We start from the raw sequence: 27,582 nt of genomic DNA, 5'->3' as shown, positions 1-27,582 counted from the left end.
TTTTGACTGGCTGTCATTAGACATGTTATACTGGGTGTTTTATAGTGCAGGGGTTTCAAACCTTTCCATGCTTTGGACCCTCACGTTGACTCTGATCAAGCCCCGGACCCTGAATTAAAGGGATTTTGCCCTCAGGACTCTGATATGAAATGATAGTTTGTTTTGTTTTGTTATGGAATTGTCTTGGTGTCATACTTGCCAAATAAATTGCCAAAATTAAAACAGAATGTTAAAATTATCAGTCGGACATATTTTTGTGTTGCAAATGTGTAGTGAATTAAATCTTAGACACTTCACTTGATTTATTCCAAAAAATGGGGAATAAGGTGATGACAAAAAAAGACAGAATAGAAAAGACAGAACAGACAGAACAGAAAAAAGACAGAACAAAATAGTAAAAGATTGATAAGATTCTCAGAAAAATTAGTACACACACACACACACACACACACACACACACACAAACACAAACCAAATAAGGAAACAAAATAGGAAAAAGGAAAAATTACAGGAAATTATCAGAAAAAAGAAAGAAAAGAAAAATGAAAATAGATTAAAATAAATTAGAAAATGTAACCATCACAATGAAACTGTAGAATTGGATTAAAATAATATATTTAAAGGTCTGACCAGTTTCGCAAGCATTTAAACTCTACTGAAGACTAGAGCCCACTCTGGAAACCACTGGCACAGTGCAGCATGTTGAATGGGACAAGGATTTCTCTTGAATTGTCTGAAGAAGAGTGACAGTTAAAATGGCCTTCCTTATCCCCTTCAGACCCGCATTTTTTCTGCTGGGCAATTTTTTTTTTTTTTTTTAACTGATTCTGATTCCTCTCCAACATAAAAACAAAGTGGAAAAAACACATTTTTGCTAACTCATGTTTTTAATAGTATTTTTTCATGTCCATTGCAATGGACATCAGACTTTGAAAAAAGCCTGTAAATTAACCATATGATGTATGTTCAAAATTACTTAAAATATTATCACTTGTAACAGTTACAATTGTGCTGACAGAAAATTTGTTTGGCCATCATGAACATAAATTTATATTTTTGATTGAAAATGGGCACTTACTCCTCCCTCTCTGCAGTCGCTCAGCCATGCTTGTCTTGTCCGATGTCTGTCACTCTCTCAGAGCGTGCTCAAAGTCATAACATGATTATGATTGGATAATCAGGATCCAACCAATAACCAGCATTACTGACATCATTCAATTACCCAGTATTTATTGGTTTAGAGACAGAAATATGTCATGTCCATTCCAATGGACACAGGGTCTGAAGGGGTTATGTTAACTACAGTTTGTTTCCAAAAACTGATCAATCTAAAAGGTTTCACATTTTTGCAAATGCAAGAGTCCCAAAAAATTAGAAATTCCATACTCCGCATCTCTACAAATGACAGCAAAATTCACTTGAAATGTGGCCATTGAAATAGGTCATATATTTGGTGAGTGAATATATAATAATAAATCATCATAAATTATTCATGAGAACTGGCCAGGTTTCCATGTTGAGGCAAGTTACAATAAAATTAACAATAAAAAGAATCAGCCATACAATTGACCCTATTCACTTGGTGGCCATGTGAAAAACCTGGCTACCTCCATAGCTCATAAACATTTCTGTGATACTTAATGTTATGTCACGCCAATAAAGCTTATTGAACTGAACTGAATAGAGATTAGCTGAGTGAGAGAGCCAGTCTATCTGCCTGCTAGATAGATTACGACTCTAGACTATCTACCTCATATCCCCACAGTAGAGAAGGTGCTGCAAGGACCAGATTTTACACTACTTTGTGATTTATTATTTTCAGTCAATCAATTTGTCGCTATCCCAGCAATGAGAAACTGCATATTGGCTCATGAAAACAACATATAATGTAGAAATACACCAAGCAGCAAGAGACAACAGCAACAAATATACAGCATATAGGTTTACTGTGTACCTTCCAGAAGAAAATAGCAGCTTTTACCATCTTGCTGGAAAAATTCTGCATTCCATGTCAAAATGATGACAGTGTATTGGAGCTATCTGAGGGGAAAAAAATTATTGATCCGAGCAGGAGGGCAATATACCGAGAATTTACTAGAAAAAATTCTGAAATTCTTGAAAATTCTGAGATTATAAAGTTAAAAATTTGTGGAAAAAAAGTTCAGTTTGAACTATCCCTTTAAATATCTCCTGGCTGTCCAGTCAACAAATGCTGTTGGTGTGCTTGTTAGCTAAAATGAAGGACTGATTAATAATTAGTAGCATTTAGATGACACCCGCATTCCATGAAACTAGAGGAAACAAACAAACAAACTAACTAACAAACAAAAAAACACCCAGCGGTTTATTTCTAATCAAATTATCTGTTTACAGAGCTACACTAATATCACTCTCATGATTTCTATTTGAAAGCTGTGTGAGAGTGGTACAGTGCAGAGCATTTGACTCAGATGGCCAAGATTCTGCAGGAACCTTGCTGTCCTGTCCTCCTTTATCACACTGTACATTGAGTTCAGCTTCTATAGGCCTGTGACACTGTTGTTCTGTTTCTCCATTACAAGGCTGTGAAATTCATACTTCCACATTCATTTCCATCACAGCCTGCCTGATTGCAGGTCAAACCATGAAAGATTTTGGCTCAGTTTGATCTCATTTCCACTGTCAGACCAGTGGCGTGTGGGGCCAAGCCCACTAAAGCCCAGTTTGGTCCAAATGCATTTGCACTCTCCATGGGACCAGTGAGGCTCTGCTTCTTGCCATGGCATTGTTCAGACAGTGCTGCTTAGTGTGCTATCAGGTGTCCATTAGTTGCTCAGTTCATGTCAGTACAGTGTAGTTTTGGTTTGTTTTTTTGGTAGGTTTGTTTTAATTTCTGTTGATTTCCATTGGATTCATCATGGTGGAAAACTTGAGTCGCATGACTTGGACGTAAGTTACAAATTTGATGACTGTATTCTCAACTCGAAAAGATCAAGAAATGACTTGGCCCACCTGTGGAAAACAGTAAAGTACCTTCCAGAGTGGTGACGTCTGAAGTTATCATCAGTTACCAGCTACCAGCATATACAATGAAATCAGTCACTCAGCAACAGCCACAACATCATGAGGAGGCTACTACAGTCCATGTGCAAATCAAGTAATCTAATGCCACTGGGAGTCCATGAATCCTTAGTTTGAAAAACAAACAAACAAAAAAAAAAAAAAAACAGCTTCTCAGGGAAATGAAGCGTCTCTTTCCTTGTTATTTTCTTATTTGAATCTGACGACAGATCTGGCACGTAGTGTCTGCAGGAAACTTCCTCATAGTAATCTTGTGCCACCAAGAAAAAACCTGATAGCACTTTAACTAATGACTGTAATTACACACACAAATACACAAAAAGGATGCTGGGACTTTTTTTTAATATTGGTATAATCTGCTTTGTTTGCATTCTTTTATGCATTAAAAGTGTTTTGCTGTGCTATTTAAGTGAATGGAGAGATACAAATACAATAATGTGGATTAACAGTCCACACTAATAAGGATATTGCACCGTCATGTGGAGTCACATAACCACCAGGGAACTCCACAACCCAACACTCTCCCCAAGCTCCAGTTTGCATTAAATGACCTTAACCACCACACAACACACATTCTATACTATTGTACAGTAGACTTGTAGATTTCAGGAACTTATTTCAGCTTTCTATCAAATTGTCAAACAGAGGATTCAGTTCATTGCATTGATCCCGCTCAGTCTGCTCTGTTTGGTTCTGATGAAAAGTGAGAAGGCGTGTCCTTGCAAGAGCTCCACAATGCAAAGAGAAGAAAAGGGAAATGAAAGCTAACAACAACGCATTGTTGTGAGCCAAAGGAAAACATTCAACAAAAATAGCTTAAGTGCCATTATGCTGAGCTTGTTGCTATGACAGCAGGTGTGGTCACGCGCTGTTTTACTGAAACGGATACAGTGAAAATTTGACATACAAACACAACACTGTCCTTGTTATTGCTGAGAATTACTTATGAATTACTTCGTTTTTCTCAATTTATTAAAAATACAGTTGTTTTTTTTTGTAACATGTACAGCTTACATTTCATTGACTTGCTTCGTTTGGCAGGGCTGATAGTAAACCAAATACTTATGTCAACTGTTAATACATTTCTAAATATGAGCTGTGATCTGAGATAGACAAAGTATGAGCATGGTAATGATAAAAAAACTTAATTAGCCTTACAGCAATCATGTACAACAGCAACAATATAGTGCACAATTCCATTTGCAGAGCATTGTCTTGTATTATGTTATAGAGGGGGTCGGGGTTAAAGATGAGGTTGACAAGTTAGTTCCCTGTGATAGCACCATTATTACCTGATTAGACACACTGATGTAGTTAGCCTGCTTCCCATTCATAACCCAAAAAGCATCTTTTCTCTAGTACAGCCTGAGAACAGTTAACTAAAATCTACATACATAATTATGCAGGTCTCATTATTTAAAAAAATGATACTGATTTACTTATCATCAGGTTTGAAAAACTGAGAGAAAGACGCGTGTTGCATAATTAAAAAATGGAAGTAATGTAAGTGAATAATGAAGTGTTCCCATAACCTTACCAAAACATTTCTGGGGCCATGCAGTGGTCAGAGAGAGCGCAGCAGCCTCACAGAGATACTGCCAACACCAAAGCCACAGTCAAAGCCTCCTTCTCAAGATACATTACTTCATATAAAAATAGTGCAAATTTTCATAATATATTGTTGGTGCTTTTATTAAAACAAGCATAAAATGTAAAATATATGTTAAACAAGTGCATTAAACTTTGGACTGCATGATGGTGTGTACTGCTGCTCAGGCGCGTCCTGATAGGAGTGGTGAGGTTTCTGAATGGTTGACTGGTGCTGCGATGCCATAGTGTGGCCAGTCATACAGGTGACTGCTTTGGAGATCAGCTTCCGCTCGCAAATTAATTTTCTTGTAAAAGAAAAAAAAATCACAGTGATATGAACATCAGAGGACATGCTGAGACTGAACAGCTGGAAACTGAATGATAAAATAGCTTGAAGAAAAAATTGAACTTGGGTAGAGTGTTGCGTTGTATAGTTCCTTAGGAGTTATATAGGAGTTCACATGGTGGTGAAGTATCCTCTGGGCTGCTAATCCAGAAGAGTGCATGTCAAAACAACCCCCAAAATGACACTTTTAGCACATAAATAAATGCAAACAAAATAGGAATATAAACAATTTTTTTCCCATTTCACTACAATTATTTGTAAATGTACTAACATGTCATTTCTTCCTCACGCAAGGTTATGCAGAAGTTTCTTGCAGACACTAGCTGCCAGATCTGCACTCAGGGTCCACTTCATTAGATCCACCAGTCCAATCTAATGCACTTCAGCTCAGCAGCTCTGCCATCAATTCTACCTGATAATGTTCTGTTTGTGTTGACATTGTGGAGAATGTGTACATTTAATTCTATGTTTATTATTAAAGTTGTAGTTTGAAGAGGTCTTGTTCTGGACTACATTATATTGAGAGGTGTTTCTAATTTGGACCTAATAAATAACCACTTAGTGTGTTTCCCAATTCAAATGGGAAAATAAGGAAAGAGCTGTTTAATCTCCTCAAAAAAATTGTATAATCCACTCTATTCGTGTTGGGTTATGTGTTAAAAGTGTTATTTTGGAAGCTGTTTTACCATGTAACAGAAGTGAAAGGAGAGACAGAAATCCAGAAGTCCTATTGTGGATTAGCAGCCGAGGGGAGCACGGAACAGCTAAAGAGGATATTTCACCACCATGTGGACTCGTATCACACCAAGGGAACTAGACAACCCAACACTCTACCCAAGTTTAATTTTGTTTTAAATGACCTTAACACCACACAACACACATTCCATACTATTATAAAATAGACTTGTTGAATTGTACACAGCAATCTCTGTACAAAATCTGAGCAATCAAGAACTTATTTCAGCTTTATATCACCCAGGGGAAGCAGACAACACAACACTAAAAAGTTTTGCTTAAGCTTTCCCGAGTTTGGCTTTCAAAAACATACAAGCCACTGTAACAAATACTCAGAACTAAAAAAGCAGCTATACCTACTGTATATTCAGACGTAAATAATGTAATCATTGAGGTGAGCTGTGCATCACTGAAAAATAAGTGGAAGCTCATCTTACATTATTCTGCTTATTATGCAGCAACATATGAAATGCTAGGCACTGTACATTGTTTCGAATGAGTGGTCAGTGGAGGATTAAGAGTGCTCTGAAATAAAAAGCTGTGACCCTCCCTTTGACCAAAATAGATTTTGCCTTAATCCTCACCAAACAAACAAACAAACAAATAAACAAAAAACTGACACTCCCTCACCAAACTTGCTGGGCTTTGGGCTCTTTCCTTTAATAGATTTGGTTAACTGTGGATATGTTTTATAATCGCAAAACACTCGACAACAGCCCTGCCAATCATCTCAATAAACTCAGCTTTCATGTTTTACTGCCTTATTATATCTCAATCATGCAGAGGCTATTTGATAACCATGGATATAACTGCAACCAGAGAAAGGCTGGTCTGGGTCATAAAAATTAACATCATGATTAACAGTGGAGGGACTGTGGGCAAGTGACCTTGAGATTTTTTTTTTAAAGGCACGTATAAAGAAAATGTATTATTATTATGACTAACCAGTAGCTAACTAGGTATCCAGTAAACTGCTTCGCTCATCACTATGGCAAATCAATCACTGCCTGTTGACATAAACCACATCACTACCTGTACAAATGTTGCCACAAACATTGGATTTAAACAGCTGTACTGCAAAAAGCAGAGCCTTCCCAGCTGTGATAGGCTTCATCAGCACTATGTCAACTCTTTTCACAAGAACTTGACTGTAATGGACATTCATATATATGTAAAAGCTTGTGGTTTTTTTTAGCTTATATTTATCTATTTATTGAATTTTGCTCTACCTTTGCTTTTTATTCCTTGTATGCACTGTAGAGCACTTTGTGATTTTATCTGTGAAAAGAGCTATATAAATAAATTACTTACTTACTTACTAAAAAGTTCTGCACTACAGCTTTAATTAGCTCTGCCAACAGAGTTGGATAGGGGTTATGTTTTTTGTCCTATTTTATTTGTTTGGTTGTTTGTCAGCAGGATATCTCAAAAAATTATGAATGGATTCACACAAAATTTTGTGGAGGGCTTGGTCATGGACCTAGAAAAAGCTTATTAACCTTTCACACCAATTAGAGCCAAAAGTGAGTGTGGTGGTGAGCATGGGCTATCACAAAAAGGTGCAGAAGGTCCAGCAATAGAAATGTTCCCTAAATCAAACACACAGACATACCTGTTTAATGTTTAATTAATTTATTAAACCAAAAACACTACCTTCAATTAAAAGCATGAAAAGTAAGAACTGACTGAAGTTTAATTTGGTCAACTATGTGATGAGGAAATGGCAGATCTTGAGAATTGCACAGCGTTGTTGGAGCTGGAGTTTTACACTTTACTGAGTGACGTCTTTCTAGTATGATTAGAAATCAGCAATGACACACAATATGGAGTGATATTAAATGTGCAAGAGTGGTCCGTTATTCAGAAATAACAGATGTCAGAATGCCTCATACGCCAATCCAAACTGAGAATTTAGCAAAACTGTGCAATTATCATTCACATGAAATCATGATGTGAATGATTCATTGTCATCAATCATCATCATAAAAATTGAAATGGCTGCTATATGAAGGTAGAAGTGAGTACCTGAAAGTCTCTGATGTAGGTGAGGAAGAAGCTGATGAAAGAGAAAGCCAGGGACCATTCACAGATCGTGCTGATGATGTGAGCAGTGTAACCCTGAAAAACACACACAGCTTTACAACACATACTCTCCCAGTGGTGCTGCAGATACAGTCAGCCTTATTACATGCACACACACACCGTCTCTCCAGGTGTCCAGTGCAGTTTGTGAGCTACATCCACTCCAGGCAGGCTGCTGTACATGATGACAGACGACACAAACACTGAGAGGACAGGCGTTAAGGGCAACACAGTAACTATGTGTGTTTGGCTCCTTCTGGCTGCTAATGTGATACTCTGTAATACTAGCACTTGCCTACAAAGAATCCATTACCAATTAGGCCTTGAACCCCAGGAGCGTGTGGGTGGGAAAAGTTGTATTATTTTTGGTCATTTTCTTGTAATTTTTTTCTTTTTTTGTATTTTTAATGGTGTTTTTCCTCCAATGCTTCCAATTTTATGGTATTTTTTCTGCAAACCATTAATATTCACACTGGCCTAGGCCATTACAGTATAGCTACAGCGACACTTCAACACAGGAATATAATTTGACTTTAAAGCACTTCACAAAACATGTTGTCACTCTTAGGATACTGCTGATGATACTAGCCAGGGTCCACATGCCAATGCTGAGGCGGACATGGAAGGTGGCCTTGCTGTTGATGTGAGGCTGCATGTAGAAGGAGAGTAGAGTCTGGACCAGGATGTACAGAGCCCCCACCCCAAACGTCAGCACGGCGCCCACCAAGTGCATGTAGAACAGCGTGGTTTTCTGGATTGCAAACACAGAGCACAACAGTTTAATTTTCATTTTACTGACTGCAAACACAGGAATATAAAATGATTATAAAGATGAGTCAATATATGAAAATGCTTGTCTATGCAGACACAAAAAGACAGTAACCTGAAAGTTGGCAACCACACACATGCCAAACGAGCTGATCCAACCCAGCACCAGGCCAAACTGGTTGAGCTTGTGGAGTTTATATTCTTCCTGGCCTGTCAGAGCCTGAACCTGTTTATAGCGTACATATGTGGTGGCCATTCCTGCAAGCACAAAAACAACAGCTCTATCTGTCAAATTCTCAACTACACACAATACGCAGTAAGGCTGCAATCTTTCGAAAACATGAGCAGTGTTTGAGCTTTCTATCTGGCCCTCAGTGAACAGTCTGGCACTGCTACAAGTGTTCTTGTGATTAAAAATGTTCATGACTCAGAGCAGGACACAAGAGTTGGTTATCAAGTGTCCTTGACATACTCTAAGTGAGGAGGAGCTATCTTTTGAGAATGCATGACATCACTACATTATTAAACTGAAACTTATGATGACATGTTGTGGTTATTCCTAATAAAGAAAGATCACACAGACTTTACATTAAAACAAGACAAATAAATATCAAACCAACTATATCAACATTATGTAATGATTTTATCCCTTGATAAATTTGTCTTTGACATATTAATCCTGGTGGCAAAAAATAGACCAACGGAAGTCAAGTGTATTTAATACAGTGTGTTATCGCATCTTTACTTTAAATTTACATAAGGTACAGGCCGCTGTCCATGTAAAACACAAACAAATAAACAAACAACAACAAAAAAACAGCATAAACTTAAATATTAGGGTTAGGGTTGTGGTAACTCCTAACCATTTAGGACAACTCTGTAGCTCTCCTGTTTACAGGGTGAGATATAAACATGATATTATATTGATATTGTGATGTAAGACGTGATATCATCTGGGATTTTGGAAATCATATTATCACGATACAACTTACATATCGCCTTTTCCTGGTATTAAGGGCTGCATCCCAGTAAAGGGAGGCAATTTCCTGAACTTAGCTGACTGTTATTGCTGTAATTTGCCTCTACCTGCTTGGTCACCATATGGACTTTGACATATTTGGTCAAAAATATCAGCATATTTGACTTTGCCCATTCTGCCCAGCCCTAACAGAAACAGTGCTTTTCAGGATGCAGGTTGACATATGAAGTGTGTTACCTAGGAATGCCGATACATCCAGCATGATGCCAAACACACACCTCTCTGGAGCCACTGTTCCTGTATCACTGCAACACAAGAGGAAAGAACAGGAAAAAGGTCACCACCTTCAGAAAGTAAGAAGTTAAAATAGACAAAAATCCTTGTAATTACTGTAATTACTGTGGGTGTCTCTGTATGCATGTCTGTCCGGATTTATGTTAAGACTTCAACTGCCATGGCTTTTTGCAGGGTTTTACAGATATTTTCATCCAGGAAAACTGGGTGCAACCAATAAACAGGGGAGCTGAAGAAGAGGCAGAGCGGTGGACATATTCTGACCTGATGTAAGGAAGCAGTGCATCCACATGTCTCAGTACTACAGCTGTGATGTAGGTAAAGATGAAGGAGGCTGCTGTCCAGATCACCAGAGCAACTGGCAAGATGCACAGGCCCTGCTGGAACCACCACATGGTTTTCTTCTTATTGTGAGTGTGTGTTGATGGACAGTTAGATTTGCCTGAAAAGAGCAAAACACCTGGTGAAGTGAATCTGCTTGTGTTCTCTGTCACTGACGAACCAAAAATAGAAGCCCACATCAAATCTCACACCAAACATCAAATCTCACACCAAACATACAGGTGGACTAAATACCCCCCAGCTAACATTCTTAAAAATAACTGCCTTAAACCACTCAAAGAAGACATCACTTTACAGATGTCGTTCTCTGAAACTAATATGCACATACTATTGCAGACTACATACGGACGATGCCTTTGCTTTAATCATTGTTCATAACTGCAATGTATTTTTCCTGTTATTAACATCCAGACAGATCCAGTAACTTCTGCACTTCCTGTATCACTCCGCACCAGAGCAGCAGTAGCCCCCAAAGAGAGGGAAGTAGATTGTTTGAGTTTGCTATTGTCTGTTTTCTCCATGGACACATGGACACATGCTGGAGGACAGAAATACCAACTGTCTCTGGAGTACTAAAAGCTAGCTGGCATGTAATGTTGTGGCTAGCTTCTTTTCCTCGGCTCCCCACTATCAAACATTTCATGAATCTTTCAGACACCTGCCAGGGCTTACGCTGCACAAGAAAATAGTTCTACCATTGATGACTATTTTATTTTCCAGATTGTGGATATTCTAATACACATCATCAAATTCAGATTGTATTTATTCAACAATTTGAGTGGATTAAGGTGGTTATTTTTAAGACAGTTAGCCAGGGCTAACTGTTTCAACGGCAGGAGTCTAACATTTAGCACATGGAGCATCCAGCCAGTATCCAGCACTCAGTAACAATGAGAGGAAGATAGCACCACTACTGTCCTCCAGAACTAGCGGTGAAATAATGTCTTTTAAAAACAAACAAACAAACAAAAAAAACAGGTGAACTATCCCTTTAATGGCACACATACACATCTGGTGGACCATTACTTAAGATCTTTATTCAATCGTTAGGAGCCACTAGTACCTCTGATAAATACCACGCAGCAACGGCTCCACTTTAACAGTCCGCAGCCCCCGGTGTCCTGTAGAGGCAGAGGCTGCGCCCCTCGCAGGGAGAGCGTCACCTCACTGTCAAACTCAGGAGTGGACCCGACCGACTCGTCCCTGCCGACAGCTGAACGGAATTTGACAATGTTGTCTTCTCCACAAGCTGACAAGCAAAACGGTGGAGCTAAAAGAGGACATGCCAGCTGTGATGAGAAAAGCGGCTATTAGACTCCAACAGTGGCAGTTCCAGTCTGAGCTGGAGATAATTGGTGATGAGTGACGCTCACGGTCATGGGAAACGGCTCACGTCAGGCGAGCGAGCTGGACAACTAGCTAACTTAAGCTAACAGCTAATGGCAACAACTTGGGAAAAAGATGTGTAAAGAATGGCTTACTTTACCAGGTAAGGTTCACATTTCTTCGGAAAGCCCCCGGACTCGCGTGCAAACGAAGTACTGGTGACAAGTCGTTTATGACACAGGACTTGTGGCTAACTTGCAGCTCAACATGACAAACACAGTCACTAGTTCAGCTGCTTCCTGTTTCGTTTCCAGCGAGCCGAGTTCAACTTCCGGTACTCATCTCAGCATGAAACATGACTCCTCTGGATGGCTTCTGCCCACTGAAATATTCCCAGCGTTTATAGTTAAAAGGGTCAAACATTTTATTTATTTATTACTATTATTATTGTAACTGTTGTCAGATATTGGTTCCGAAAATTAAGTACAGTTACAGTTACAGTACAGTTAATTCATTTAAAAGTGTTTGTTGCACGATTTTATTTTGCAGGCCAAACTGTCCAAACCGGAAGTCTTGTTTTGTGTTATTGTTAATCTTGGTGTCAATCTTCCTGTGGAGTGCTTCTCGGTTATTGTTGTAATGCTGCTTTCTGATACAAGCCTCGGGTCCTTTTAATTATCTATAGAAGAAGTGACTGGAAGATTCATTACTTTAATGGAGAGGGCGGAGGGGAACTTTGATGGCAGTTATCCCAACTTATTTAATAAAAATATGATCCTCAATTTTATGTAGACAATGAGATGGCTCTGAATTAGTCATGGACTCGTGGAGTCCCTATTAGATCACCCCTACATCTATGAACAAAACTGTGTAATCCTAACAATGAACTTTTTCTTCATGCAGCATATTGTAGGCAGAATATTCTCATTTTTGCTTTTGCCAGAGTGTCACAGAGCCAGAGGCTGAAATCTCTGGGGCAGCTCTTAAATCATCCACTTTGTTGAAGTCTTACCATCTGAATGTGCCCTGCAAAGAGATTCACTGGACTACTGTCATTTTATCAAACATGTCCACATTTTGAAAACTGAGCAAATTCAACAGATTTTCCCTCAAAAATATTAAATGACAAGAAAAAAAATCAAATAATTACCACAAAATTACAAAAGAACAAAAAATTACCAAAAAAGATCAGAAAATTAGAAAATTAAAAATACGTGAAAATGACCATGAAATTTAAGAAGTGCTGTTACCAACAAAAATAGACAAAAATTTAAAAATATATTTAAAAATGATCATAAACTAAAACTAAAATCACCAGAAAACTAGCAATTGCAAGGAAAGTACAACAAAATTACCCCAATATGTAATTAACCACCACACAAAAATAAAAGCCAAAAAGAAATGAAGTGAGTTTTGCTCAGTGAGTTAAAGCTCCTGGGTTGTTGTTTTTTGTGAGGTTTCATGGAGATTCTTTGTCCAGTTTCCTTGTTCATCATTACATTAAATTTGATAAAGACATGTCAGGGGGTCTTGCTTTATTTACCAGTTCCAAAAAAAAAAAACAAAAAAAAAAAAAAAAACACTGTTATCTGTAAACTATTTAGCAAGACTCAACAAGAAATGGGTAGGCTATTGGTGATTTTTCTCCCAATTTTTTAGAGTGTGATTTCAACAAATGAACATGGAATAAGCAAATCCCATATGTAGCACTGACTCCGTTTTACCATTTCCAATAAAAGACAAATAGAAACCTGGTTACAGGTGGAGTATGACATTTATTTGCATTGGTAGGTAAAGGAGAGATTGTCAAGTGATCTAGTTTGTTTGATGTAGTAATCAAGGAACACACACCATTATGCACACTGGTAATATACCTGAGCTTGGCAGTCTGGCCAAAATAATAAACCAAGGATAAAAACAAGCCTTTGCCAAATAAGACACAAAAAGAGACAACGTGCCCATTTCAAAGGCTTGATCTTAATACAAAACAACAGAAGAACAATAACTTGTTTAAGGCAACCTTTTACTAGTCTGAGAATGACTGGTAACAATTGAAGAGTTAACCTGATAACACTAACTATGTGCACAGAGGGATGTAGAGCTCTCAATGTTGAAGCTAGATTTCACAAAAGTCATTATGAAAAGTTGTTCACCTATGGATTCCAGGTAGTGAGTTATACAAAGGAACTCGAGCTATAGTACAAACTGTACAGTGCTATTGTACACTTGCAAATGAGGGCACAGTCAAGCTATTTTCTGTTTAGCAGTGGCTCACTTCCTATTTTGCCCCAACAGGTGCACCATGAAGTTGCATTACTCTAAGGATGAACTGTGCAGAAAAAAGTAGACAAAGAACTTTTTAAGCTGTTTTGTCCTTGACAATCTTGAAATGAGTGTTTGCAGACTGACAGTCAACACTGTTCTTTAATGCATAATGCCATAACTTACAGACATGTAATCTTTCAAATAAAAATAAAAAAAAATAAAAGCAAAAGAGAAATGTGACCTTGAGTAACAAAGAGCGACTTCAACACTAAGTGATCGTTCTTGGAAGGCTTTGTTTCTACGAATCGTGTAGCAACAGTCTTCTTTCGTAGAACACACACCACAGCAGCCTCCAGTTCACTGTATTCACCTCGCCCTCATGTTTGCTTAACTGACATCATGAGAGGGATTAGACGTGGAAGTGTCTTAGACAAATGTTAAAACTCAGCTGTAAAAAATTCAAGAGTAGGATTAATCACAGTCACAGCTGGAAATCAGCTCAGTAGCAACAATATAACATTTCCCATGGCTGAGTGACTTTTTATTACTGGTGTTTTTATTGCTTTAGGATGAATGAAAAACAATGAACACAGCAGCCATTTACCTCCATTCATTTTCTATCCTGAAAACTGCAAGTTACACACATTTGAAGTCTTTTAATGAGGGCTTTGAAATTATGTTAACTTGATCTCTGTGACATTTCATTTCAGTAGTCTTGAAATAGTATTTTTATAAAGTTTTATAGAGGACACTGGAGTCTATGGCACTTCCACATCTAACTCCCCCATGATATCAGTTAACCAAACATGGCATCAAGGTGAATAAGGCAAATGACAAGTTTTGTAACAGTTATGCATGATAAAAGTCACAACTATCCCAATACAGTCATCAACACTTGGCATTTTAGATCTTCTTGGACATTTTAAACAAATGCTATAGGCTTGATACAGTATCTGGGGCAGGGGGAACTGCACTGGAAAAAAAAATAAAACAAGTGCAATATGCAAGAGCAGAGAGACAAAAAAAGAGGCTGTGCACATTAATGACGTTAATGTAGGATATCATGACAAGTTTTTCACAAGAAACAAGATTAAACAGACCATATCCAACAAGTTAATACCCATTCTGCATTTGTGGTAACAATATTGGATCATGTTAGTGGCCTTGGAGGCAGTATGTGCATTAGCCATTTCAAATAAATACTCGTCTTTTTAAAAAGTGTAATTAACACTCAAGGACTGTCCACAATGCTGAATCTTGCCCTAATTGCCATCTTAATTACAATGTCTTTATACAGTTAATGAATCAATGTCTCAATGCATTTTTTTAACTTAATGAAAAGCACAAACACCTTAAGTGTTAAACCCCTTTGATATTTTTTTAGCAAAAAGTAATGTTATGCAAATTTTGCAAAAAATATATATATAATTATAGAAAGCAAAGACTGAGAATTTCAGTCAATTCCTGTACATTTGCCTGGACAAAAATTGCTAGAACAGGTTAAAGTTTATGTTTGAATCAACGCTTTTCTCCTTCAACATACCAACTAGCGCCTATGTTGTCTTCAACCCCACTGCAGTCTTTTCACGATTCCCTCACACTGAGCAACACTGACTCAGCCATTTGTAGGTCAGAGGAACATTTCAGAGGAGGCCAGTGTGTATGTCAACATCCCCAGTCATACTGTCGTTTGGTTTCAAATGCACTTGGAAGCAGTTTCTAGAGATCACTCCTGGATGTTCTGTTTTTAATTAGGCATTTTGCAAAAACTATTTTTCTGATCTGTCATAAAGGATTATTTTGACCTTAACATTTTGTCATTGCTATGATAGAGCAAGCACAATCTAATTAGAAGGAATGGGAACTGGGACTCCCCAGGTGCTGATTCGATACATTCTGTAATTATTGCGATTTTCTAAGTATTGAGATTCAAAGACAGAAAATTTAATTTAATTAGATTTCAATTTAAGGCAAAATATCAATTCAGACTCCTGCTCTGATAACTGTGTGCTGTCAAGCAACAATTCCCCTTGTAAACAGATCCTGAGGTAACTTGCCCTGTTTTTACAAGGAAGATGAGGAGTTTTCAGGAGGGCAATAATCCTTACAGATTAGGCTGTGCACGAACTTAATTCAAGATCAGACCTCCTGGTCATCTCTGTCACTACAAGTAGCCCACATGGTATTGGATTAGTCCAAGTGACTCTCAAGGTGACTGAATATATAGTTCATGGAAATGGACAACAAGACTGCAATCTTTAAAATAGTTTAGATTCCATAAATTATTCAAACATTTAATGAATACAAATTTATCCTCACATCAAATAGGCTAATCCAGGAGTGATTCCAGTCTTGAAACTTAACTAATCTCAAGATGTAGTAGATTTTGTTTGAATCCCAGCATATTTTCATTAGACACTTACTTCTGGAGCTATGAGCTAAATAGTGATGACATACCCACTTTCCTACCCCAGTGGGACAGAAGATGAAACTGGTACACACTCCATTCTGCAGAGAAAATTTAATAATGACAATAATACTCTGTTATCTCAATATACATATTTTGTCCTCACATTCACTTGGCAGAAGCCTGCATTTTAGACTACAATTTCCTCTGCTTAGAAAAATGAAGGGAACGAAAGAACATCTTGATGACAGCAACTAACAAGAAGGGACACAGTGATGGCATGTGGATCCTCACTGAAGAGTGGAGGGAGTTGAAGGCTTGATTTTGAAAACAAAAATGTGAAGATGGCAGGCAATCTGGTTGCAAACACTGACACAGTAACGCACCAAGTCAAAAAATGAAATTACCTGCAGGGGAGAAAACAGAAACCATGTTAAATCTGTCAGGCAGAAAACACACCAGACAAGTGCTCATTACTGATCAGTGGCTATAATTCTCCCCAGATACTATTAAGGGCTTGTACTCCCCAAAAAACCCATTAGTCGAGCCCGACTGTAGGAATTAAACCAAGCCTTAAGTTTAACATAGATATGCGTTTTAACAGTTTCTTTTTATGCCATTTCATAGCTTTATTAAGACATACAACCATAGTTATTAATGTGTGTACTTACCAGTGCAATCCACAGAACCAGGTACTCATCAATAAAACTGTTGAAATACTGATTCAGAAACAGTAGCCCTGGTCCCAGGAATGCTAAATCATGGAGATGCATCTCACTTTTTGTCATATGTGCTACCTATGAACATACAGACATACCGTAGACAGGGTTAAGTATCATACACAACACATGGAACTGCAACATATACAACAATTTGAAGATCATGTGTGACTTACGACTAATTTATTGGTGATTTTGGCTGACACAAAGCCAAAGGCCAGGATATAAAGACAGGGGTGTTTCTCAAAGAGCTGGACAGCAGATTTCTTGTATATCATCATAGCCAACACTATAACTGAGCCAATATGTAATACTGGAGAAAGGACACTGGTTCCCTGAGGAAAGAAACACACAGTCAAGTCTCAGCAGATACGTCTACCAAAAACAGCTTCAAAGGACTTGCACTATTAGCAAATGAAGCTTCCTGATATACTTGGGATGCCTATATTATTAATATGGCTAATAGCAAGGTCAATACAACACAGGGTTTCCCATAAATGTATTAAACTGGTGGTTATCACTCCAATCCTTTGGTGCTGCCTGTCCTCAAAAAATTTGTGCCAGCGCTACTCCTGTAGACCTGATCCAAGTATGGGTCACACACTTGCATGCACACTCTGTTCAGGTAGATCTGTTTCAACCAATCAGCATTAAGCCTTTAACAGTGGTTGCAGTTCTACTAGTAGCAGTGATTGTAGAATTAGAAAAAAAAAATTGGAAGAAAATTTGTGTGCTTGCTTCAGGTTGGAAAAAAAGCTGCCAGCTGAAGTAGCTGAAGCAGTATTTGAAGTAAGTGAAACAGAAGCTTGATCCTTGGGGGGGAATTTGGTCCATGGATTGGGGAGCACATTGGTCCATGATCTGGGGAGCACATTTTCAGTATCAACTTGCTGCTCAATGACTACAGTACAAATACTACAAATACTGTAGCAATACTATGAGCAATAGTGTGTTCATGTGCATGTGTGTGCCTCGCTCAGGCAATGACCACAATGTGCTTGTCACTCAGAGTTAGCATATATGCAAACTGTATATGCAAAGACTGGAATATTGCCCGTTAACAGCTGCATTCCACTTAAACTGCACTGTAGGTGAACAGCATCCCCATAAAGTTCCTAAATAACAAGTGATAGGAATACTATATGTTGTTGCTATTATAGTTTTTAGATGTTGTTGTAAAGTGAATTTAATGGAGAGAGGGCACTACAATTTTGTTTTTTCAGAAATAGTGGGTGCAAAAATTTCCAGTGGTGGTTAGGGCTGTGTATGTTCATAATATCTTGAAATGAACCATTTCCTGCCCCTGTATGGTACTGTCGAGTCCCTGATCCCTCTACTGTCCCTTACAATTGGGTGACAGAAACAAAATTTTATCACAAGGGTTTTCAACTGTTGTACTACTACTACTACTACTACTACTACTACTACTACTACAGGTAGTACATACAACAGACTGTAACATGCATGCGAACTCTTAAAAGGACCATACCAGTGATTTTGCATGTTTAGTACAATTTCTACAAAACATACATCCTTCATGTTTCTGCTTATCTTTTCCAAAAGCAACCATATTTTAGAACTCCAACATAATTGTTTGTACCTTTTATTCAGACATTGGTTTCCTTTCATTCCACTAGACTAATATGATATGAAAATTAATTTTCTGAGACATCAAGCTGTTTTCAAAGCAGTTTTCCATCACTGTAATAAAGTTGTCCATATTCAATTTCCTTAAAAAGCAGCGCTGTTGTGTTTTGATGACAAGAAATTGTAGGGGTTCAAGCAGTTTCTCTGCCAGAAAATAGTGTGGAAACATTTGCTTTCCACAAGAAGTTATTGAAGTTTTTTTTTTTTTTTTTCTTTACCTGACAGCAGAGAGACAGGAAAGGCAGAGGAGAGAAGCGATGACATGCAGCAAATGGCCCCAGGTCAGATTCAAACCCAGGACACATGGGTGGAGTGTCCCGGTGAGCCAGGGCACCCCACCCATAAGAACACATCCCATGTGTTAGGGCTTACTCCTGATCAAAGTGTCCTGGGTTCGAATCTGACCTGGAACCATTTGCTGCATGTCATCCCTGGTGCCCCGGTGAGCCACTGGGTACCCCCACAGCAAGTTATTAGTTCTGTGGTTTATGAATAGTGACAATTTTGTTAGCCAGAGAAGAACATTAAAAGACGGATGTTTCAACCATAAATTCTAATTTAAAAATTGAGGGATTTTAATTTTATGTTGTGAAGTCTTTTGTACCTCCACATAGTTTGCAAAATGGTATGGTGTAATGTAAGATGTGGGTTAACTGTATATTTAAAATCACTGGTATGGTCCTTCAAGACCCCAACACAACAAGTCAGCAGTCAGCCCTTGGCTCTTGTCTAACTGTCTTGGGCCATCTGAATCCAAAGATTAAGTGCAATCAGGATGGTGTGTTCCACACCTTTAGACCCCGTCTACTCTCATCAGTGGCTGGGAAGCTGCTGATGAGAGTGGAATTGGCATCGGAGAGCATCGTTAACAGATAGCTTTCTGATTGGAGGCCTAAGCGAATCAGGACACAAGACTAACTAGTTAGCTAAGCAAGCTTGTTCTGGAAAAATCCACCTTATACAAGCAAAAGACCCTCAGACTCATAACACCCATGCCAGTGAATCTATCAACAGACGTATCAAGACATGTTGCCGATTTGTACAATGAAACGATTATAGATGAAGGGCTAATGCAGGCACAGAACATGTGCGCATGTTGACCATCAACTGTAGTTGATGAAAGTGATTTGAACGTCTATCTCAATTGTTGCTAGTTCTCTTAAGTGGGCTTGGTGTGTGCCACGCCTTTGAAAGGACAGATCTTTTCAGTCCATACAAGCACATTTTATTATGAGTTTATCTGGATGAAGCTGTGGGGTTTCCAGACTTACTGCTATTGTGGATCCATTTTTGCCCACACCTCCAGTAAAAATAACTCTGAAGTAATTCGTACAAGAGAAGATGGCTCCTGCAAAAGTGCAGATGGCAGGAACTATTTTCATCTGGATATTTATGATGGGAATCTGTGGAGTCAAAGACAATGCAATACCAGAATTAAAACACTGTTATACAACACAGACACAAATGTTAACACTGTAAATGTGTTCACCAATTTGGACTGTACAGCCCTTTGTGAATAATTCACATTTACATACACAATGAAAGCATCATGAACACAGAATGGGAAAAGAGAACGTCCAGCACAGCTTAATAGCAAGCAAATTCCTTTATATTTCCAATAAAATGTTAAATTATAACAAAGCAACATAATCATCAATAATTAGCCATCATTACTCATCATCTTCATATTATGGCAACTATCAAATTAACATCAATCAATCCAACCAATCAGAATTACCAGTGACTGCCAAAAAGCGGATCCTCCCACGGCGGCCAGCAAATACATAATTATTATGAAGATTTGCACTTCAGTCACATCAATGCTGAGTGGGAGGAAAAAAGCACAGTGGTTTACAGGAAGAATTAGTCTTGAACCATAGATCTACAAGTACATAGTAACCCCACAGCCTTCTTCCATAGCACACTAGCCTGACTATACACACAACTAGGGGTGTAACAGAAAGTAACTGATCCGAGATCCATATGGATCATCCCCCACACACAGTTCGGCATGCAGGTGAACTGTAGATTACATGGCAAAATTTAGGCAAGCCTGGTTTCATATCCAGTGAATCGCATGTTCATTTTTATTCAAGCCATTAATATAGGTCTGATCTTGCCCATTTCAAGTGTGATTGTTTGGTTAAAAAATTAGCCGGTCCAATCATCCCTGTTGTAGGGATGGGTCAAACATTGTTTGACCCACTGTTGTCAGGCTGTGCCAGAGCAAGGGATCATAGCATATTAGCTAAAACTGTTTAACAACACGAGAAAATGGATGATAAAGTTCAACACTGCTATCGACATTGCTTTCGGAATTAAAAATACTAAAAGCAGAGCAACGTTGAGCACCCAAGGTATGTTTGAGCAGGGAAAATATTTTTTGGTAATTTAGGGTTATCAATGAGCCCCACAGAAAAGGAGCCCCAGTCTGTTAGTTAGACTTAGCCTAACTCTGTTCCAGGGAGTTTGTTTCCGTGGCTAGCCTGTGTTAGACTAGCCCTGGGATAACACTAACCCCTTGGATAAGAGCTAGACAACATCAAGTAATGAGAAAGCACAAGTAATGTGAGGCATGATGGGGAATGGAGTGTTTTTCTTTCACTAACAACACAGAAAGGGAGAAATTCACAAATAAGAGGAAAAAAAAACTTTTACAACAGGAACTTATGCCAAAGACATTTTTTGTCATCATTTGACACTTACAAAATTTGTTACATGTCAAATAATGCCATTTTTGGATAGCCTCACTTGTCCTGAAAAAAGCAATATATGGCATGGCCGGAAACACAGGGACTGAAAAACGAGCAAAACTAATGTTTACGTATGTAAACATGGTTATATGAATCAAAGTGACCCTGTGAGTGAAAATGAAAGGTTGCAGGTTAACTATCATTCATAAAACCGTGTACATATGTAAAAAAAAAAAAAAAAAAAATTCATTTCAGTGAACCTGTAAACATGTGACAACAGTATACCAAATCAGTCCAGTGGGGAGTGAAGTGGCACTGACAGACTCATGCCTAACCTGCCACCAAATGACATGCAGAAAAAAATGACCAAATTCAACTTAAACTGAAAAAGTGGGAAAAACACCAAAACAAAATAAACAACTGATACCACCCATCTCATGCTAACAATGGCTTACATAGACATAGTCTCATAAACATAAAAACCTGGGCACAAGACAAAATTGCACTCTGTGCTGCAGGGGAAAATAAAACCTGTAGCCCCAAGGGCATGTTACTGCTTCATCACTGAAAGAAATCTAGTCCCTATTAGTTCAAGCACTGAGAACACAATAGATGTGTGTGCTGAATGTGGTAGATACCACATTCAGCTGGTGGAACGTGGCAAGTCAAAGAGAAGACCCAACTTCTCACACTACATCTCTCCAGCGCTGCTCACCTTTGCCAGACCCATGGAATGGACACCCTTCTAGTGGAGTGAGCCACCACATGAGAGGCTGGACCCAACCTGAATTGAACATGGTCCCCATAACACCTATGTGCTCTCACAGGGCACAACTTATGCAAGCGGTAGAGGATGGAAATCATTCAGCACAAGTGGCTTGGAAACAAATCTCGTTGCCACAACCTTTGAGCAAAGGGCTGGATCCCTCACTCACTTGACTGAAATGTTAGCCAACAGAAAAACAGTCTTCAGCAAGAGGAGCTGTAACTCCGTGGTTGACAAAGCCTCAGAAGGCGGCAGACAAAGAGGAACTGCTGGTGCTCTGGACAAATGGGAATGTGAAAGTAGGCATCCTGAAGATTGACTGTGGTGCACCAGTCATGTGTCCAGACTGACTGAAACAGGACCCAAATTGTGCATCCAAAACAGAAGAATTTGAGGAACTTGTGCAACCACTTTAAGTTCAGGATGTGACAAACCCTTCCATCCTTTTTTGGCACAAGGAAGTAGGTGGAATAAAATGCCCATCCCGTCTCTCTTGAAGACAGGAGATTTTTCTGAAAATTTTCTTAATGAGATAGACATTTCATTGGCCAGGGCAGCAGAATGAGATTTGTCCCTCACCTTGGTCTCCAAAATATCTTGGAAAAAGAGGGGGTCTGGTCCTTAACTGCAGCAGCAGCCAGACTCCACAGTGCTCAACCCTCCTGCAGCAATGCAGGCTTACAAAACCACTGTTTGGTCTGTATCTGCCAAGCCTGACTTGCTCATCCAAACATGCCTCCGAGCCATGGTCAGATGGGTTCCCCAAAACTCTGGCATCGGCACTCACTCCCTGGATAACCACATCCATTACCTTGGCCATCTCTGGCATCACGTCTACAGGATCCTTGGACTCCAAAATCCCTTGTCAGACCTTCCAGATACAACAACAGGAGTGCACTAGTGTTGGCACCCTAGAAGCCATGGCCACAGTTTAGAAAGCTTTCACTACCAGATCATCAATAGTACGGCACTTCATGTTAGGGTGACAAGCAACCCTGCAGCTAGAGGGCTCTTCCCCAGCCAGTATAGCAAAGGACGAGCCCACACTTGTGGTTCCAACAACCCTTGCTCTGCAGCGCCTCCAATGACAGCCATAGGTAAATGTGGAGCTAATGCCTCCCTAGGTTTTCACCAACACTCCTTAGTGTGTTTGATGATGTCATGGTACAAGAGGCAAGAGGGCCTTGCCTCAACCCTTGGAGTCCAGGTCCAACGCAAAAGCTTTAGGAGGTGACGGATGGAGGGGGACCCCAGCTATCACAGCTCCCCTTGAGACCAAGCCCTCACAGGCTGCAGAGAAGGACATCTCACTCACCAAAAAAGAAACACCAGCATAATCCATTCCAACAACTGTCCAGGAGTGTGAGGGTGTGCCTGTTATATTGGCTGCTGTGGGCATCATCACATAATTTGGCATAATGGATCAAGGTTCACTGAAAGGAAATGTCTTTTTTTTGTTTTGTTTTTAACTCATCCAAAAAAGATCTTATCCATGACTGAAAAAACATATAAGTTGAATTGTGAGTTTTTGTGATCCATCCATGCATCCCCTAGCTACAACAGTTTTTGAACAAAACATTTTTTGCTCAAAAGCAGGTAAAAGATTTTAAGCAGCAAAACAATTACTTGAGACTGTTAACACAGTGGCAAGGCCATTTTGTACCAGCTTGAGTCTCTGGTTTCCTAGGGAGAGAGTGGTGGTGGCAAACCTCGAGGTATATCTACCTAGTGCATCTCATGCTACTTGGATTCTCCTTCTTGATGCTGTACTAAAAGTTCAAATTATTTGACCCATAGCACCATTTGCTAGTAGCTGTCAAAGCATGCTCAATTACACATAAGGACTGACTTTTGTGTGACATACTATTTGCAAAAGCTTTATTTTTGTTCTAATCTCAAATGTATTTATCTTTTGATTTTAACAATAGTAGAAATTATTTGTAGCTTCATTGATTTTCAGCTTTCCAGTTTCCTGATACAAACCCATACTGCTCATCATGTACAGCTTTACATATATTAAACTTGAGATCTTTTCAGATAACTGTTCCATGTGTTTTAGTGGAGGTCAGAGGGAGGAAGACATGACCACTCATAGTTTAGGGGAGGGCCTTTTGAGGAGTAAAATTCTTTCATTTCAGCAATACATTTTAAGGCACCCACAATGACCCATACAGTCATGGCCCTTAGCCTATGGTTAATTTGACATGAGTTGAGGAAGTAGCACAGGATGTCACATATGAGACAAATATTGAACTGCTACAGGTTAGTCATTTAAGGACCATACCAGTGGTTGGCATGTTTAGCGTTAATATCTAAAAAATGTACATACTTCACGTTTCCACTAATCTTTTCCCAAAGCAGGCAGTCACCTGCAAAAACTCCAATATCATTTTTCCAACCTTTTAAGCCACTGGTTCCCATTCATTCCACTATGATGTGAAAATTAAAATTTTTAGATACTTCAAACTTTCCTCAAACTAGTATTCCATCACCATAATAAAGTTGTCCACATTAGTTTTCCTAAATGCTACATTAGTGTTGTGTTTTGATGATTCAAGTTCCTGTGAAAATGTTTATTTTACACAGCCATTTATCAGTTCGGTGGTTTATGAATGGTGACAACTTTGTTAGCCACAGAAGCAGAACATTATAAGGTGGGTGTTTCAACCAAAAATTTAAACTCAAGTGATTTTGATTGTCTGTTGTGAAATCGTTTGTTGCAAAATGGTTTGTTACAATATAAAATGTGGGTAAACTGTAGTAAACAGGTCAAACATTCAAATCACTGCTATGGTCCTTTAACAAACGAAGGACATAACAACTGAGACTACCATCATATGAACTGAGGTGACATCAAACTTGCAAAGTTCTTCTCCCTTCTGCCTCACCACCAATTAACTCACATGCCAAAGCGCAGGGTGCCCGATACATAGGTCTGCCAGTGGGCACAGTAGAACATAAACATGCCAGCAAAGCAGCAGAAGAACATCCAGTCAGGGTTGGTGCCCAGCTGCACTGCTATACTGGTGCCCAGCACTACAAACACTGAAGAAAAGGAAGAAAAAGGTTGGCAATACTGCAGTAATTTAAATGCATTTTAACACAATACAACAGAATAAAACAAAAACTAGCCATTAACCTGTAGAGAGAGAGTCACAACCATGGTCAAACAGCTCTCCCAGTGGAGAACTGCTATTAGTACGTCTCGCTTGCTTCCCATCGATGGCATCCAATGACTGGTAGACAAACAGACCAACAGCACATAACAGGTATGCCCACAGGGGAGCCTGAAACAGAAACAAAAAACGTCATAATACTTTTAATCCCATTCATATCTCCCAGTTTGGAAAATACACTGCTGTGCCTTGTAGAGGCACAGCAGTGTACAAGACATTTGTTTTAACAGTATTATGAGTGTCAGTTCATATAATTACTCACAAAGCAGCAGCTTGATTCACATGCCGATGCTATGGGTGTGTTTGTTTTGCACTTAAGACAGAATACATTTCTCTTGTCTCTTGTAACCGCAAATCTACGCCAAGATTTGGGGAATTATTACTTAAAAAAAGCTAACAGCAGCAGTACAATTTTATGTCACTCTGATGATTAAATTTTCCTGAACAATGGTAGAGCCCTAAGTAATCTGTTTTCTTTTGTTTCCAGATTCCGTTTCATTTTTTCCTCAAATTCTCTGTTTTCAATTTTAACTTTTCTGAAGTCTGTGTTTTACAATTTAAGCACATTTTGTCATCAGAGCATGTCTAATCATGTAGTGCAGTGGTTCCCAACCCAGTACTCAAGTACCCCCTGTCCTGGAGGTTTTTGTTTCAGCTCTACTCTTTCACACCTGATCCAATTAAGGCCCTTGCACCTTCATGCACGCCCTCTTCAGGTAGATCTGTTTCAGCCAATCAGTATGAAGCCCTTACATGGATCAGGTGTGAAAGAGTAGAGCTGAAACAAAAACCACCAGGACAGGGGGTACTTGAGGACTGGGTTGGGAACCACTGATGTAGTGGATGAAGTTGACGTGCTGCAGCAAATTCTGTGACATTCTCTTTTTACAGTTTTTTTGATTTGATTATCACATTGCATGATTCCATCTCCATTTTCTGCATCAGAGAAATAGACTTGCTCTGTACTAGTCTCGTATTGATAAGCAGTTATCGGTAGGTTAGGTTTATTAGCAGATACTGACTGGGGTTTAGAACCCGGAAATCAGCCGCTATTACCAGGCCAGGCGATAATCGGTCTGGCCCAAACTGATACTGATGAGTATCAGTTGTATGAGCATCAAGATGAGTAATTAGACTAGACTGTTTGATATGAGGTCAAGCATCAGTGACTCAAATTTGAAATGCAACTAACAGTGTTGAAACTATGATGAATAGTTTCAACACTGAAACTATTCATCATAGTCCAAATAAAGTGTGACTTAAATATGCACTTGTGGTAGTCCTTTGTTCCACAAAGAAACCAGATGAGGGGGGAAAGACACAAGACAGGCTCACATCTTATTTTTAGAGAAAAAAAATTCTCATCAAATCCAAATTCCTGTCAATATACATAAAAATACTCAAGCAAAGCTGAAAATATGGATATATCCTATCCTTAATTTATTTAGTGTGAAAATATAGCTGAACTGTTGCGTACAACTGCTATAGAGAGAAAAGCACCGTCGAAAGAAAGCAAGCTGTCATGTTTCACCAATGCTCTGATCCTTCCACATGTTGGAGCCTGTTTCTCTCTGTGTTGTGAGGCAAGATATTAAATATGGCAACATTTGTATCCAATGACTATGAGCTTTACTAAAACAGCAGACACACAGTGATATGCCAAAAACCTCTCTGATGTTTGGGAAACTCAAACTTAGGACATGAGAAAACAATTAAACCCAGTTATCCCAGTTAAAAATCATACTGACTAGTGACAGTCGTGGTAACTGAATCTAGAACTGTATGCCAAATGCTGCAGACCATCAAGGACACTGGGCTGATTCATTAAGGCAGAGAAAACCACTGAAAAGTAGTTTTAACTTTCTGAAACCTGAGCAAATTCACTTGATTCCTTTCAAAAACATGGGGGGAAAAGGGCATTTAGTAAATTTGAATTTAAAAAAGAAATCAGCAAAAGACATACAAGAAATTTAGCACACACACAGAAAAATAAATTAGAAAAAAATACAAACTTACAAGAAAACTAGATTTATAATTATTTAATATAATTATTAAAGAGTTTATTAGAAGGATAAACCCTTTGACTGATTGATTGATATAAGTCTTTGAGATGAACCATCGTGTTTTCAAGGGGGTCCTTAACACAAACACAAAGAAAATACAGTACATAAAGCAAAACACAAATACACTCACATACAGACAAAAGCTCTGCCACGCCTATTCACTCCCACACCGACTAGTTCCCCTAAAAATGCCAAAATACATACAGTAAATCTACACATTCCTATACAGCTCTATACATACATTAACATGCAGCCTACACATTAGAGATAAATTAGTTCCATATCTCAAGTATAATTAGAAGCGAAAGCACATCGTTAGAAGGC

General features: G+C 38.8%; 2 protein-coding genes across 11 annotated transcripts in view; both read right to left on the bottom strand.

The window, feature by feature from the left end:
* Nucleotides 1-3,380: 3,380 nt before the first annotated feature.
* dram2b (DNA-damage regulated autophagy modulator 2b) lies at nt 3,381-11,840 on the bottom strand. Of its 8 annotated transcripts, none has more exons than XM_030052286.1 (9): nt 11,678-11,840; nt 11,260-11,485; nt 10,119-10,296; nt 9,798-9,865; nt 8,697-8,839; nt 8,387-8,564; nt 7,934-8,016; nt 7,757-7,849; nt 3,381-4,955 (listed from the first exon to the last, which is right to left on the bottom strand). In XM_030052286.1, the coding sequence occupies exons 3-9, from the start codon at nt 10,247-10,249 to the stop codon at nt 4,833-4,835; spliced, it is 819 nt and encodes a 272-aa protein (XP_029908146.1). In that variant the 5' UTR covers nt 10,250-10,296; nt 11,260-11,485; nt 11,678-11,840; the 3' UTR covers nt 3,381-4,832. The 8 variants fall into 8 exon arrangements, with proteins under 8 accessions (XP_029908146.1, XP_029908145.1, XP_029908149.1 ...); XM_030052285.1 differs by having other exon boundaries at nt 11,260-11,466; XM_030052289.1 differs by having other exon boundaries at nt 11,260-11,409.
* Nucleotides 11,841-13,276: 1,436 nt separating this feature from the next.
* cept1b (choline/ethanolamine phosphotransferase 1b) overlaps nt 13,277-27,582 on the bottom strand; it is a 28,086-nt gene continuing 13,780 nt past the window's right edge. For all 3 annotated transcript variants that reach the window (XM_030051205.1, XM_030051203.1, XM_030051204.1), the window contains exons 4-10: nt 25,159-25,306; nt 24,923-25,064; nt 20,299-20,383; nt 19,832-19,963; nt 17,090-17,248; nt 16,866-16,991; nt 13,277-16,601 (exon numbers count right to left, since the gene is read on the bottom strand). In XM_030051205.1, coding sequence (XP_029907065.1) covers nt 16,485-16,601; nt 16,866-16,991; nt 17,090-17,248; nt 19,832-19,963; nt 20,299-20,383; nt 24,923-25,064; nt 25,159-25,306 — 909 coding nt within the window. In that variant the 3' untranslated portion in view covers nt 13,277-16,484. The remainder of the gene's footprint in view (nt 16,602-16,865; nt 16,992-17,089; nt 17,249-19,831; nt 19,964-20,298; nt 20,384-24,922; nt 25,065-25,158; nt 25,307-27,582) is intronic.

The sequence above is a fragment of the Myripristis murdjan genome, chromosome 5 (assembly GCF_902150065.1).
Source record: "Myripristis murdjan chromosome 5, fMyrMur1.1, whole genome shotgun sequence".
Lineage (NCBI taxonomy): Eukaryota > Metazoa > Chordata > Actinopteri > Holocentriformes > Holocentridae > Myripristis > Myripristis murdjan.
This window is presented reverse-complemented; position numbering and strand designations above follow the sequence as displayed.